The sequence below is a fragment of the Aspergillus aculeatinus genome (genome assembly GCF_003184765.1).
Source record: "Aspergillus aculeatinus CBS 121060 unplaced genomic scaffold BO66scaffold_1, whole genome shotgun sequence".
Lineage (NCBI taxonomy): Eukaryota > Fungi > Ascomycota > Eurotiomycetes > Eurotiales > Aspergillaceae > Aspergillus > Aspergillus aculeatinus.
Window position 1 is genome coordinate 1,544,128 of NW_020291470.1, and position 14,892 is coordinate 1,559,019.

The window sequence follows — 14,892 nt, forward strand, 5'->3', positions numbered from 1 at the left end:
ATCGACTCGACATCCTTGTTCAGGAGGCCGGACTCGAAATTGGCGAGTGGCTTATCAGTGTAGAAACAGCAATAAATAATTGTTACAAGTGGTAGCATTTTTGTTGGCAATCCTCTTCCTGTCAGTGTTGAGATGCGGATAGATAGAGTAAGTTCATTGGTCTCTGTCCAGCATGTATTTATATTATAGTCGACATCCGCTCGCTAACGGTGCCTTGCTGTGCTCACCCCCGAAAGGCTATCCTAGTCCCAAGGATACCTGCGGTGCGATACTGTTTCTATTTGGCGCCAAAGATTCATGCCTGAAGAGGATGGTCTATCTATACACATCTATTGAAGGGCGACGTAAAGTACAGGATATCTGAATAGTATCAACTTGAATGCAATGCTCAGAATGAGAAGAGTGAGAAAAGGGATTTGCATCCAGTCAGTGAGCTTGGAGCCTAAAGTACCTGGAGAGGATTTATCTATAATTTAAAAAAAGTGAAGCAACGCAGATCATGCCGATGAGAAGTGATGAAGCTGGGGCTGCATCTAACTATGTGCTAGCACCATCCCCCCCCCCCCCCCCTTGCTCTCAGACGCAGCGGAAGCTCTCAGCCAATGAGGTATTACCACCGATGTAGGCAGCCTGAGCAGGATACGGGCACAGAATGCGATGAGGTGCATCTGGAAGGTCTGGGTATTCCACGGGTAGGGTTTCCGGGACAGTGCCATTCTCGACCCAGCGTCGCAGCGCCTGCATGACGGTGGTCGGCTGTCCGCCAAGGCCGCCCGAGCAATGGCCCAACCCAGGCGATTCAAAGAACCGCCAAAAGTCATGGACATCTGGGAACCGCCCCTGCACCTCGTCGTAGAGAAACTCGGTGCCTTTAGTAGGAATTTGAGGGTCGGCCTGTTCAAAGGTGAGTCGTCATAGACAAGGAGAGGTTCAACTGGGGAAAGAAGATGACAGCGGGACCAAATGAGTACGTACCATGCCATGGTAGGTGATGAGTTTGCCGCCCGCGGCCTTGAATGCGGATAAATCTGGATCGGCTGCATTCAATGCATCGGCATACTCTTGGGTGGCAAGCTCGAAAAACTCCTGATACTGCTCGTGGCTCATCCCGAAGCTGTCAAAACTGGCATTCTTGGCCACAAAGAGATTGAACCACTCGTCCTTTAGCACGCTGATGTTAAATCCTGGGATTGACCCAAAGGTGCTACCAATATCAGACCCCGGGTTGTACCCAAACCAGAGTCGGTGGCCGTCCGTGGTCTGCGCGCCCGACCATGCAGCATCGGCGATTAGCGCGGCGCCCGGGCTGAGTGGTATAGTCCGGTTCAGGGTCGCACACGAGAAGGTCTTGTTCACCGCGGTGTAGGGATCGTAGTTGCAGGCGGTCATATTTGAGATAAGTCCATCGACCACTCCATCAAGGGGATCACAGGCGGCGATGGCCTCGCTGGTAAGGAAGTCAAGCTCACAGACTAGCGGGCTCACCTTGTGCCAGATGCGCATAAAGAGAGGGTAGTAGAGTGAGGAGGTAAATTTAGTCCAGGATTGCGCAGGTGCCGAGGCTGCGATCCCATCATAGGCCCTCGGGTACCGCTCAGCAAGCATTAGCCCTTGTCGGCCTCCTTGAGAGCAGCCGCTCCAGTAGGAGTATTCCGGGGCGCGGCCATAGAAGCTACGCACCAAGCTCTTCCCAATAAGGGCTTGATCATTGTAGGCCCGCGATCCGAAATTGTTCAGAGCCACGTAGTCGATATTCCCAGGGCTGGTAAGCGCCCATTCAGTCGGTCCAGTTGTATCAATGCCCAGTCCAGCATCAGTCGTGGTTGTAGCATAGCCTTCCCCAAGCGCTCCTCCCATAAACGTGTCTGACAACAGCCATCGGCCAGCAGCCCATCCGCCGCCCCCTGTTGCCTGTAGACGGCCGTTCCACTGATCCGGCGGCGGGAGCCAGGTTTCGACAGTGATTCGGTCATCATACCCGGGATGGGTGTAGGTTACTGTGATGTTACAGAACCTGGCATTATCCAGACTAACAGCACCGCCATTGTAGTTGAAATCGGCGAAAATATATGTGCTATAATTGCTGACCCAGGATGCGGAGAGAGAAAGAACTTCAGCCCCGAACACAGACGGTGTCGGTATGGCCGTGGGTGAGCAAATACTGGAGTTCGTCATAGCCAGTACTCGACAACAAACGAAGAGGAAATGTGAGGGAGAGAAACCAGAATGAATGACTGAAACAAAAGTACCCTACCTTCCCTCTCCCAGCTGGAGCTTTTATACCTTCCAATTGAGTACAGTGCCTCATCTCATATGACGTATTTCGCTGGCACAGTATAAGACTTTCCGAGTGGAGCCCCAAGCCTGCGGATCCCTCATTCCCTTCCCGAAAGGGAAGTTCGCTTTCGGGTTTGGCTTTGCCAAGTTTCCCCGATAGAAGGGCAACTTCTACGCCCCACTTGACATGTTCTGGAACCAAATTAGGGCCAGCCAGGGGACAACCACGGCCGATCAAATCTACTGATTTTTTACACTTATCCACAACCGCCCTCTGTCTGATGCTGAATTGTCTTGGACCCAGGTGTTATTGCGGATCGTCACGAGCCAAAGTGTTGTGCTCAGCTATGATTCGATCTTGCGGAGCCTAGAACACAGCCGAACCATGATTCATGGTCTCCAAGCCATCTGCTAACATGAAGAAACGCTTCATCCGTCCCTTTTGAGTGGCATCTCGTCTGGGAAACTGCCGTCTTGTCTTACCATTTTTGCGTAGCCCCTGTTACTCAAATGTATGCGTATTAAGCAAAGACAATCCGTGAGTGATCTAGATTTGTCATAAACAGAGATTCGAGTTGATCCCATTATTCATAACTCGAGGAACCCTCTTCATCTATTCAACCTATCCCATAACACATGGATGCGGAAATTGACTAGTTGTGTACAGCCTGATCGAACATCAAATGTTGAGCACTCAAAATTTTCACAATTGAAAATCATAATTAGTAACATTTCTTCTCTTTCACTTCACTAATTTGAAGTAGTAAAGAATCGTTTGTTTAGTGATACAGTTAGATCTTTTGGCTGAAGATGAGTGCATATACTCGGTAGACATAATGTAAAGCCCAAATCAGATCCTGGCACCAAATTAAATTGTAATGCCCCTTTATGTCGGTCATAACAGGGTCAAAACCACCACGAGTAAGCCATCACCCAGCTATCATTCTCAGCAGCCGGGAAAGTTCTCACAGACTCTAGTTCTACTTAATGGTCAAGGTTCGGACCCGTGACTCGCTCTATGTTGAACCCCCGAGCCCCGAATCTGGTGCCTAGATTGGCTGAAACCTGGTAATCTCCCGAGTCAGACCCTGGCGCCATGTTGCCTCATTAATAAACATCCCTTTTCATTTCAACCAAGACACCAATACCAAGGCTGTGATGGATCCATACCAAGCCCGATAGCATTGTGCGGTTTCACCCATTGACTATATAAAAGATCCCAACCTGCTACAATCCTGACCCTGCACATCTCATGCATCGACTAATATGAGCTCGGTTCTTATCATTCTTGTTGTTTTTTCAATACACTTTTAGACGCCGCTATCTAGCTACAAAGAACGAATACCTGGGGCCATGAGGTCTCTTTCCTTCCTCATCGGCTTAGCCGTTGCTATCCAAGCGTCTCGTGGGTCTGCCATTCCTTGAACCAAAGAATTGCTTTGTGAGGAAGTTCATCTAACAATTTGAAAATTAGATCCAGGCATAGATGTCACTATGAACAGCCCGGAACCAGAAATGCTCATTCCTCGCGCGATTCCTAATGCCCCAACGGATATGCTCCAACCGAGGTCGAGTGCCCGAATCCCCGGCCCAGTGTTCGCAATGCCGCGACTCTGTCACCGAGCGAGCTCAATTAGCCCAAGTTGCGCCGACAGAAGACACTCGCAGCCATGAAGGACTTCTCCGGCCATGTGCACGTGAAGGATTTTGATGCCGTATCCTATCTCGAACGGGTGGCCAGCCCACCCAACGTCGATATCGCCGTGTCCGGTGGAGGGTATCGTGCGTTGATGAACGGAGCCGGAGCCCTCAAGGCCTTTGATAGCCGCACCGTGAATGCCACTGCCACCGGTTAATTGGGCGACTTGCTGCAGTCGGCCACATCCCTGTCGGGTCTGAGTGGTGGCGGGTGGCTGTTGGGCTCCCTCTACCTCAACAATCTCACCTCCGTTTCGTCGCTGCAGACGGACAATTTAAGGACTCCCTGGGAGTCTCTGAATTCCATGCTCGAAGGTCCCGACGATGGAGGAGCACTTTTGTCCTATGCCAGAAACATGGCACAGAATAGTGATGCGGGCTATCCGACCACCATCACGGAATTCTGGTAAGCAGGCAGATTCTGCTCCCTTGCCACAATTTAGGACACAGTCAGGAAGCCGACTGGCCGACCTGCGTCGGGTGCGCCGCGCTGCACCGCGCGCTGCTGCGCACCAATACCTCCGTGCCCGAGGTGTGTGGGCAGTGCTTACACCGGTACTGCTGGAATGGTACGACGGATAGTCGGACGCCTGCGCCGTATGAGCCGGAGATGATTCTGGCAGCCGTCAGCGTGCGCATTAACGGTGCTGGGACTGCTGTGGGCTATGCATAGGCTGTGGGGTCTGGTATTGCCGGTGGTGCTTGCGGGGCTTCTGGGGCAGGTTGGGCTGTTTTGATTTTTGGGGCTGGGAAGCTGGTAGGTGGATGTCTGCGTGCTTATCAGGATAATTGGTAAGGCATGGGGAGTCTAGATGTAAAGGGCGATAGACAGTGTTCTGTGAGTGAAGAAAAGACCAGCTGATGGTTCGCTCCCATAGTATTCGGATGTCACTACAGTAAGTGGGTCTGGTGTCCACAGGGCAAGAATTCAGCTGAGGTGGTGTGATCCAATCACAAGCCGAAACCCCTCACGCCCCGGCGGCTCCAAACAAACCTAGCAAATATGCAAACGAAGCAAACTTGCTGGCGCGCTCCGTCTTCCGTACTCCGTTTCGCCTTCGCCACTTTGCCTTTTCACCGTCTCCTTAACCACTACTCCGTACTATCAGCGGAATCTCAATGTTATATGAACAATACATTTGTATCAAATATACTATGAGTTTCCAGCTCGATCGGGGAGTAATAAAGACCACTTCTTGACTGAATTGGCTCTTATATGTAGGAAACTAATGCACACGTGGTTGAGTCATAGCCCTTGCCAGCTCTAGTAGGCAGTAGAGCTAGAAGCTATCGATATTTGGAATAACGTTAGCAGTCATGTCATCGGACTGGCTAAACAAAGAGACTGTCACTTGTGTACCTAGGTATTAAAGCAAACAGCTGCAAAGAGAGGGGGGGTTTACACTAGAGGAGGGGCAGCAATCGATCAGATCCATAACTTGTGGCTTTGAGGTCTTCGAGCCTCAGGACCTTCTTATTGGCTGGTAGGGCTTGACAAAGAGTACCACAACCTAGGATACCTACTTATGAAGCCTGTCTCTAAGACAGATACTGCCCACCCCCGCTTTTATCAACAAAGAAGATCACTCAATTGTAACATGCCCACTACTTAATGTGTAGAATACTAGCTTTATCATCTTTCACGCCCCTCCTAACCCAGGCTCAACTTCTTATTGCGCGCCATCTCCTTGCGTTTAACATCAACCCCCCCCCTTCTCGTTTATTTTCAATGTCGGCTATCTGCATAGAAAACTAGGCAAGGATCAGAGATTTGATTTAAGTGCGGTCCTGCTAGCAAAGGACTTCAATCATGGCGAACTCATCTAAACTTTCTGACTCAACCACCTCCGCTTCGGTTTCGGCTGAGACCAAAACATTACTTCTTATTATGGGGCCCTGTGGGGTAAGAGGTTGCGAGTGTACCTCCGGAGAAAGTGTATCCAATTCGGATCACTGGTGCGAAACAAAGTGTACCAGATGCTCACATCCTCTCAGCGAACATAACAGCTATGGTCAGTAGCTTTCGATGCTTGATATCTGCTCTGACTGATATGTTCCAGGTGCCCCCAGTTCTTCTGGCGCCGGTATCCTTTCTGCTCGGAAAACCAAGCCTCTCAGTAAGGGACTCCCTATCTCAGACCATGACGGCAGAATTCTGTTTGACCTTTTCCAGTGATCAAGCCTTATGTAAGCCCACGACATGATCTGATAAACGAATTGATCCGCCGTCTAGAACGCTACCACCTGATCCGAGTCAACGGGACCCCTGCCTCCGGGAAAACGACAACAATGAAGCTGTTGGCCAATGAGTTACTCGAACGATATCCCGATACTCCGTTGTATGTTCTATCAGGTTGGCCGGAGAGACAGGTTTCGGCTGCAGGGGGCTGGATACGCTATTTCGAGAAGCAACTCAACGTGCGTGGTGATGAACTTGAAGCATATCCATGTTTCATCCTTTTTGACGAGGCGCAAGAGTCATATTGGGATACGGACTTATGGGCTCAACTCTTTAAGTCGATTGAGAAGACAGTCTCCGTGCATTTTGTTCTTTTCACATGCTACGGCGCAGGGATGACCCATGGCGGCGGGGGCCAGACGCTCCCTACTCCGACGCCTATCAATTTCCAACTCCATCAGCAGGTATCGCTGAGACCGGAAGAAGGGATTTATCACCACCCGGGGCGGAAGCAAGTTGGCTTGCTGCTCAGTGAGAACGAAGCGTACAATGTTCTGGACCAATACGTGCCAAGCAACATATCGAATGGTGCCGACATTCTCACAGAAGGATTGAAGCGTGGATTATATCTGGCCAGTGGTGGCCATGCGGGGCTGCTTGTATCCCTCGTGGATGCCCTGGAGCAAGTACCGGTAGGCCATATGCGTGAGTGGAGAAGACCTGAAAGACCGACTAACTTGTTGCTACTTTGCCAATAGGAGCTTTATGCCTTGATCCAGAAATGCCAACCGCTCGACTGGGTGACAGCAAGCCATAGTCTGTTCCGCGATGACCAACGACTGTTCCAAATCATTCAGTATCTCCCATTTGCTCGCGGCCTTCCTAGACAAGAATACCTGCAACAACACGCCTTCGCTAGTGTCTTCAAGAACGCCGTGGCTCACAACGGGACTCTCCAGTCGAGTTATCTCAAGAACCCAGATCAACAGAGGGCCCTTGAAGATATCTGGAAACAAGGATGGCTTCATGCGGAGACGGTCCAGAGAGATACACTTTATGTGTTTCCCAGCCAGATCCATCGATGGTAAAGTTACTGATCGATTTTCGATTTGATGTTCTACGTGCTGATACACTATCTCAGGTATTGCCAGTGTCTTTTCTCTCAGGTAAACTCAGAGAAAGAATTGATCTATTCGTCGCCTCTTGAGATGGCTATCGATGCTATCCGCAAATTTGACCCATGTCAGCTATCAAGTCGTCTACGCACACTGGAGGGTGATCCCATCCCTATTGAAGACCAGTACCAGAAGGAATTCTACCGCTGCCTATTCCCACTGCTGCTCGAATACCAGATCAAAATGGCTCCAGAATACCTTATCAAATCAGGGGTTAGGAGCGGAAGAATCGATTTTCTGATAGAGCAGAAGCGGTGGGGGCTGGAATTACTACGAAATAGCAACCGTGTCAGACAGCATATGCAACGGTTCAAGAAAGATGGTCAGTATTTTACGATGCTGAACCGCAAGCTGATACAGGATTATGTTGTTCTGAATTTCACTCGCAAGATGCCGCAGAAAAGCTATGCAGGTAATATCCTTTGAAGCCCTCATCCTGATAGCCCGGTCTAAATCTCTTCTCCAGAATATCGCGGTCATCTATACCATGTTGTCTTTTCTGAGGATTTTAGAATTGTTCGTATCATCGATGCCTCGGATCTGAGTGAAGTCACTACCCTTGTTCTAGTGGAGAACCCACATTTTCTCCGCTAAACAGTAACTTTACTTGGTCTTACGCTTCTTTGCCTCTGTTTCGTTGACGCAATTTGATAATCTCTTTGATCCCATTTGACCGTCATACCTTGCCTGGCTATCACACTGAATACAGTGTTATTTGTAAATGTGTTTATTGTAACCCTGGGCACTGAGCCGTGAGGACCAGATTGTAATGAGTAACGTCACAGTGCCGATTCCTTCGTCTCGGATGCTCTACAGATTGGAGAGCGTGCACGACACCCTCAACTCCTCGCCCGGATAAATTCCACCAACGCCTTCCTCCCCGCCGGTCGCACCGGTGCCTCGGTATGCATCGCCCCGGGCACATCCGTCCTCACCATCTCAATCCCCAACCTCCTGGCCTCCGCCTCCAACTGCCCCGCCGCCTCCGGAGGAATCACCTCATCGTTCGCAGCAGTGAGCAGCAGAATGGGCGGTAACACTCTCCTCCCTTGCTGAGTCAAGGTTGCTGTCTCAGTATCCCGAGTCGTCTCGATCCTGTCAGACGCATCTCCATCTTCGCCATCCTCAGAAACAGCAACCCCATCGCGCCACGCCACCATCCGCCGCAACGCGAGCACACTGTCCCAGTGGTTCCACAGGAAGGGCCACAGATACCGATACGGCAGCCACTTCTGTGGATACAGGCTGATAAGCATCTCCTTGACGCTGGAGGAGGGCGCCTCCATGATCAAGCCTGTGATGGGGGCGGATGAAGTTTGAGCTGCTGCGACCTCAGCGTCAGCAGGACTGGGCTTCTTAGTCATGGAGGCCACCGCACCTCCATTGCTAAGATACGTCGCCAGCGCGGTGGTCGCAACCGCCGAGCCCAGACTGTGACCCCACAGGACCACGCGGACCTCTCGGTCCGGTGCCGTGTAGGTCTGCATCACCCACGCCAGGAACGCTTGGGCGTCGCGCTCGATCCCCCTCTGCGAGGCGCGGCCGGACGAGGTCCAGTAGCCGCGGTAGGAGAGGGCGGTGATGATGTACTCGACCTCTGGTTCTGGTTCTGGGAATCCAGAAGCAGGCGGGGCGTTGGACAGCGCCCGCAGGGTCTGCGAGAGAAGCGGCAAGCGCAGCGGGGTGGAGCCGCCGTTACCCTGGAAGTAGCAGATGACTACTGTCTTTTTCGGGGGCTGTTGTCGGCGGGGGAGACGGCCCTCGCAGACGGTGAGTTTCGTGCCGTCCAGGCTGCGGATCTGCTGCGTGGTCCATTGTACGGGACGGCATTCGGGTTCGTAGGCGGCGATGGTCTCGGAGCGGGAGAGCGGTGGGAGCCAGGAGAGATAGAGGAGTTTATCTTGCAGGAGGACGATCCAGAAGCATTTCCAGGTCCAGAGGCCGAGGAGGAGGCCGAGGAAGATGGTGGGGGGGATGAGGATGGGAGGGAGGGTGGTGGTGAAGAGGGTGCGTTTGGAAGCTGGGTTGAATGGTTGAATGGGCTGTTTGGTAGGCCGGTGATTAATTCTGGGAGGAGGTTTCGAGATGTGGATGGTTGCTCTAGATGCTCCAGATGGGTAACATGGTGGACATGATGTTGCGGCTCGGCGAGTCGCCGTTATCGCGGGTGCTCCGAAGCCGCGTCGTGCGCACTGCACAACCCATTGACCTCGCATCAACGGCACGACGGTGACGGCGGCGAGGGTCTAGGCGCGTCGATTTGCGTCGATTTCCGAAAGAAGGTATGAGGGCAACGAGGCGTGAAGTTGGCGGTGGATCGTCAATGGTGAGGCAGCGCGGCTTTTCATTTGGTGGAGATGCGGTGGGGACTGGTTGCCGCTGACTAATTCAACATCGGCTGGGAGCGAGTCACGTGGTGTGTTGATTCTCCTCCCCACTCGCGCTTCATCTGCATCTGTTCAGCACAGCTGCCAGCGAAAGCGGTTGCATTCTTGCTTAATATCCTCGAATTCCAATCCGGTATGATCTAGACTTGGTGCAATCGATCGGACGCGTTGCAAGTCCACAAAATCGGCAAATGCGACCGTACTAAAGAGTGGCCCGCAGCATGTACGCCAGGGAGCCTAGCATGGAGCTACGAATAACTTACTACGTATCAACATGGCGAATCCCAACTGCTTCGCACCCAGCCACATGGACACGTCTGAGTTTCATCCACTTGAAAAAGTCTTTTAAATAGGCACAGCCGAGGCAAGCCGCGTGGAGCCGGCAATCACCGACGGATCTCCCAGCCGAGGATCAGCAGCCAAGCCTACTGTTTTGACTGGAGACTGGAACAACAACATTGAACACAGATATGGTATATTGAAAAAGATAAGTAGCAGCCTGCCTTAGGGGCAGAAGAAAAGGTATCAACAATAAAATAACAAAACCACCACGACACTCAAGAACTAGTGTTTTAGTTCCAGACGTATATACGTGATAAGTATTGACATCGGTAGCGAATATGTACCGAGAAGATACGATCGAACGCGTGTATATACACCTCACCCACAGACCTGATCGGGTGACATTCACCCAGAGTAATCAATCACAGCCGCGAGACGCAGCGGGCCAGCAGTGACAGAGCCACCGATGCCACCGACGGAGCTCTCGGAGGGGGTGTAGGCGTTCTCGACGGTATCGCCGCCGGAGGTGATGTACGAGCAGCCGGTGGTGGTGCCGTGGCGGCAGAGCTTCATGCCCTGGATGGTCTGGTCGGCCTCCTCGGCGACGATGGCACTGACGTCCCAGCCGGACCAGCTGTCGTTCTCCTCGTCGCCGAAGTCGAACTCGCCCCAGGTGCACGAGTACTCGCCGTAGTCGTTGGTGGGGAGGCTGTCGCCCTCGGCGGCGCCCCAGCCGCCCTGCGAGTTCTCGTCGAAGGCGACGTAGCGCGTCTCGCCCGAGGACAGCGTGAAGTTCAGGGCCGAGTGGCCGAAAAACCCGTCGTCCGCCCCGTCGGGCCCGATCTTGTTCCAGATGCTCACGAACCAGTCCGCGCTGTTCTGCCCCGTGAACTGCACCACGTACTTGTACTGCCACGCCTCGCTGGCGCTGACCTCGATGATGTTGCTGCCCCACGGCACGCCCACGTTGCCCACGTAGGTGTCGCCGCTGCTGCTCGTCGTGTTGCTGCGTTCCCCGAACCCGCTGGTCGAATAGACCCCGCTGGTCGGGTAGGTGTACCACGCTGAGCTGACGCCGGCGGCGCTGCTGCTGGCTGCAACGGCGGAGGAGGTGGTAGTGGTAGTGGTGTGAGCATGGGTCTTGGTGTGGGTGCTGGTGCTGAAGGTGGTGGTGGTGGCTTCGGAGCCACCGATGGAGAGGCCAAGGCTCAGGCTGGCGCTGATGGCGAGATCCTCGTTGAGGTCGAGTTCGACGAAAGCGGCGGCGTCGCTGGCGGAGGTGGTGGCGGCTTCCTCGTGGGTAGTGACGGTGGGTGCTACACCAGTGACAGTGCTGGTGAGCGTGATGGTGTGGTAGTTGACCACAGTCTCCACGACCACTTCACGGGCAGCCAGGTGTGCCTCCGGGGCACGTTCGGCATGGCCGTGGCCGTGGGGGTGACGGCGCTGGTGACCGTGGGTGCGAGCTAGGGCCGATTCGGCGATGGCGCCGTAAAGAAGGAGTGACTTCCACTGCATGGTGGGCGTGGTTGGCTGATCAACAAATGGATCGGAAAGGTAGCTGTGTATCGATCGGTTCGACTGAAGGAGAGTGTTGGACGTATGCTCTGCGCACGACTGCTATAACCCTGGCTGACTTGAACCAGGAGGGCACGATCAAAGGAACGACTGGATGATGCTTGAAGAAGAAAGAAGATCAGAGCCAACAGAGTGGTCCCCAGTCCCAGTATATAGATTAACCCGCCGCCACCCCAGTTCACACGGGCGTCAAAGCGGATAGCCAACCGACGGTGGACGACGCAAGACAGCGCCGAGTGGAGACAGGACAAGACTCGAGAATCGTCAGCATTGGGCCCTGATCAGTCACATCGCCTCGAGAAGGCCCGTTGTCGAATGGCGCGATCCAGACCAGCTGGCGACTAAAGGAGGTTGTCGAATCAATAGTTCCCCGTTTAGGGCAGTGAAACGGAGGGCCACCAATTTCTTCTCTCCCCACCCCCCAGTTGCTCTGGGGCCGGAACAGAACAGATTATAATCCATCGCTGCTGTTGGCTGACATTCCTGCAGAGGAGTGTTTTGGTTGTCAGTGTGGGACTCCACAAACAGACTCTTTCCTACTGTTCGGTTTCTCAGGTACACAGGCCTGGTCATTGGCATGCCATGCATTCCCTACGTAAGCCCGCGACGGCCCCCCCTTGCGTCGTCACTGGTCACCTCAGCCCTCCCACTGGTCCGACCAGAGACGCGGACATTTTTCCAAGCCATGTGTCTAAAGTTGTGCGTGGCCCCTCGATGAGGATCTAAGGAGCGAAGGCAGGTTGCTCGGGCGAATGGTGACATTCCTAAGGCAAACTCTGGGTTCTAGACGGAGGGCTAGCGCAGTCCATCGGAGTGGGTCATTTCCGAACGACGGATCGCAGAGGTTTGTGTACTGTACTCCGCAGTGCAGCTGGTTGTTTGAACTCGTACTATGAATTGTTATTGCAGGTTGATTTGCTGGTTGACTTTGACCGATGTTCAAAGTTCCCACCAGGCAAACACATAAAAATTTTCTGAACAGTGAGGGCTAAGCCTTGTTAGCGCGGGCTAGCCGTGCAACTCCTTTCCTTTCCGTCGCGATCGATCAGCACCACGTGTGCTGGTTTCAGTAGGAGAGATGATGTGCCTGATCGACTGCTGATGGTTCACCTGTTTATAGGTGCTAGATTGCAGCAGCTATACACCTGTCATAGGAGATATCTTGACTTGTCACTTCCCCCCTGCCCCCGTTTGATACAAACAAAGATCTTGACCTGTGTTTTTGTTCCTGTCCGCCACTTTAGGGCACAACAACTAACGGGTGGGGCGGGAGTTACGTATACCCGCCCAGAACTAGTGCTGGGCCAAGGTTGGCGATGACGAATCCACGGTTCCGGTGATTACCTTATTCTTTCGCCGCGGTGTCTGTTTGTGTCTTGTTCTGTGGACGTATCTACTGAGTACTCCAGACGGATTGGAGCAAGATTTTGGGGCAGATGGCCGCATTCTTAGCTAAGCAAATAACTAGTGCCAGTACTGTAGAGTACTGACAATCTTGTATGCACAAGTAAACCAAACCAACATCAAATCAAAATTAGGGACATGAGACATAAGGTCAAATTAAATCAAAAGGAAGAGCAAGAGGGAAAAAAAAAGTTAAAGTCAAAGCGAAGAAGCAATATCCTGCAAGCAATCCAACCTTCCCTGAACAGCAATAGCCGAACCAACATCCCTAAGCACCCCTAAGCACCCCCCATAAACCATAAACCCCTTTAGTCTCCCTCCTCCACCCTCCCCCAAAAGACAAGAGGCGTGATCACTCATCATCATCATCATCATCATCATCATCATTCTCACCCTCCCACACCCCTTCCCCAGATGCTGGATTCATAATCCCCTGGCCGGCCCAGTACTGATCCTGGGTGACCACCGCACGAAACGTGTCCTGATTCTCGGTCTTCCACAGCTCGCGCAGCCCGTCCAGCTGCGTCTGCAGCACATCGCGGAACCCCGGCTTGGCCGCCTCCCGCCGGCGGAGCATCTCGCGGTGCACGAACTCGAACCGCTCCATGGTGGCAAAGGTCACGTCGCTCAGGGCCGCGTCGACGCGCTGGGTGTCCGTCGGCCGCGGGCCATCCCCGACCCTCGCGGACAGGAGCTGGGCGAGGGGCTCCCGGAAGGCGGCGAAGACCTCGCTGACCAGGAACAGATCCTTCAGGGTCATGGTGTGGTAGCGGAGAACGGCGGCGGGCCGGCCGAGGAGGCTCAGGCTCCAGGCCTGGTAGAGGGCGCGCACGAGACGGCGGGTTTCCGGGGACCGGTTGGCAAGGCCGTAGCCTTCGGGCTGGAAGGCTCGGGTGGCGACGTGTTGGGTCAGGGCCGCGCTGATGTGGGCGGGGTCTTGGGTCAGGAAGCTTGTGATGAGCGGGTGGGTGTTGTTCACGCCGAGGACTTGGCTGAGGAGGTAGTTTACGAGGGCCGTGAGGTCGGGGATAATGGGGTTCATCAGTGTGGGGACTAGAGGGGTAGTGAGTGAGTTGTGGTTAGCATCTGGTCAGTGGAAGGGTTGGGTCTCGGCTCATGCCTCGGCGAAGGAAGGACGAAGAAAACTTACTACTGCCTAAAAGGACCCAGATGCGATCGAAGTTTGGACTCGGCTGATATCCAAGTGTCCTGATGGCGAGTGTTTGTGCGTTGTGCAGCAATCTCATTAGGATCCCTGGGTTGAGCTTGTTCGCGTCTGTGAGTTCGGCGTTGCCCTCTTGATCAGCTAAGAGCTGCAGCGGGAGATGCACCGAGCCGAGAATCTTGGGAGCCAATTTCCGGAAAATGTAGGCAATGTTGTGGTGGACTATGGCGTGGAAACGGTGGGATGTCAGGCTGAGCTGGATGACGTCCTCGAAGGTCCACAGAGCGAGTATCATCATGAGGATGATCTCAGCCGGGAACACAGCGAAAGGGTCCTGGAGCAGGGCAATCCTGCCGCCCCTTTTGGGACCGTCTTTATCAGGCATCGTGGTTGCTTGATGCTGATGAAAGCCGATGTATTGCCAGGAGCAGGAGCTGAATTTGGAGAAATCGGGCGATTGCAAGGTCTTTGATAGGATAAAGGTGATGATGAAAGTGATGATGAGAAGAGAGGAGGGAGTCATAAAAGAAAAAGGTGGGGGTGATATTTATGTCTGAGATCTACGCAAAAACAGTACGAATCTGGCCGTGCAGAGCGACGGCGACATCATCACCTACATTCATATAGGAGACCGCATGAGCATTCACTGTGCTCAGTGTGCTCTTTTGGCGGACTGTGGGCTGGTTTGGTGGCTGGTGTCTCGGCGCTGAGAAAACCGTACGGTCTGCATAACACACAGGCTGGCTG

At 53.3% G+C, this 14,892-nt stretch overlaps 6 protein-coding genes across 6 annotated transcripts; 2 read left to right on the forward strand and 4 right to left on the reverse strand.

Annotated features, from left to right (window-relative positions):
- Positions 1 to 576: 576 nt before the first annotated feature.
- Positions 577 to 2,175, reverse strand: BO66DRAFT_363688 (feruloyl esterase; the record flags this gene model as incomplete). Its single annotated transcript, XM_025645126.1, has 2 exons — positions 577 to 894; positions 976 to 2,175. The coding sequence occupies 2 exons, from the start codon at positions 2,173 to 2,175 to the stop codon at positions 577 to 579; spliced, it is 1,518 nt and encodes a 505-aa protein (XP_025509456.1).
- A 1,320-nt stretch (positions 2,176 to 3,495) lies between these two features.
- BO66DRAFT_425077 (uncharacterized protein) lies at positions 3,496 to 5,105 on the forward strand (the record flags this gene model as incomplete). The annotated part of the gene is made up of 7 exons (XM_025650205.1): positions 3,496 to 4,109; positions 4,152 to 4,381; positions 4,419 to 4,507; positions 4,649 to 4,732; positions 4,788 to 4,813; positions 4,854 to 4,871; positions 5,085 to 5,105. The coding sequence occupies exons 1-7, from the start codon at positions 3,948 to 3,950 to the stop codon at positions 5,103 to 5,105; spliced, it is 630 nt and encodes a 209-aa protein (XP_025509457.1). The 5' UTR covers positions 3,496 to 3,947.
- A 680-nt stretch (positions 5,106 to 5,785) lies between these two features.
- Positions 5,786 to 7,923, forward strand: BO66DRAFT_445672 (uncharacterized protein; the record flags this gene model as incomplete). Its single annotated transcript, XM_025651654.1, has 5 exons — positions 5,786 to 5,987; positions 6,149 to 6,846; positions 6,913 to 7,238; positions 7,296 to 7,741; positions 7,796 to 7,923. The coding sequence occupies 5 exons, from the start codon at positions 5,786 to 5,788 to the stop codon at positions 7,921 to 7,923; spliced, it is 1,800 nt and encodes a 599-aa protein (XP_025509458.1).
- Positions 7,924 to 8,168: 245 nt separating this feature from the next.
- Positions 8,169 to 10,025, reverse strand: BO66DRAFT_425078 (alpha/beta-hydrolase; the record flags this gene model as incomplete). The annotated part of the gene is made up of 3 exons (XM_025650206.1): positions 8,169 to 9,575; positions 9,714 to 9,778; positions 9,980 to 10,025. 3 exons carry the CDS (start codon positions 10,023 to 10,025, stop codon positions 8,169 to 8,171), a joined length of 1,518 nt encoding a protein of 505 aa, XP_025509459.1.
- A 183-nt stretch (positions 10,026 to 10,208) lies between these two features.
- On the reverse strand, positions 10,209 to 11,926 carry BO66DRAFT_387493 (uncharacterized protein). Its single transcript, XM_025646317.1, has one exon. It carries the CDS (start codon positions 11,514 to 11,516, stop codon positions 10,404 to 10,406), a length of 1,113 nt encoding a protein of 370 aa, XP_025509460.1. The 5' UTR covers positions 11,517 to 11,926; the 3' UTR covers positions 10,209 to 10,403.
- A 1,406-nt stretch (positions 11,927 to 13,332) lies between these two features.
- BO66DRAFT_433712 (uncharacterized protein) lies at positions 13,333 to 14,530 on the reverse strand (the record flags this gene model as incomplete). Its single annotated transcript, XM_025650710.1, has 2 exons — positions 13,333 to 14,033; positions 14,131 to 14,530. The coding sequence occupies 2 exons, from the start codon at positions 14,528 to 14,530 to the stop codon at positions 13,333 to 13,335; spliced, it is 1,101 nt and encodes a 366-aa protein (XP_025509461.1).
- Between the last annotated feature and the right edge of the window lie 362 nt (positions 14,531 to 14,892).

Coding starts and splice junctions, on each gene's coding strand:
- BO66DRAFT_387493 (XM_025646317.1), bottom strand. CDS start 11,516: ATGCAGTGGAAGTCACTCCTTCTTTACGGCGCCATCGCCGAATCGGCC.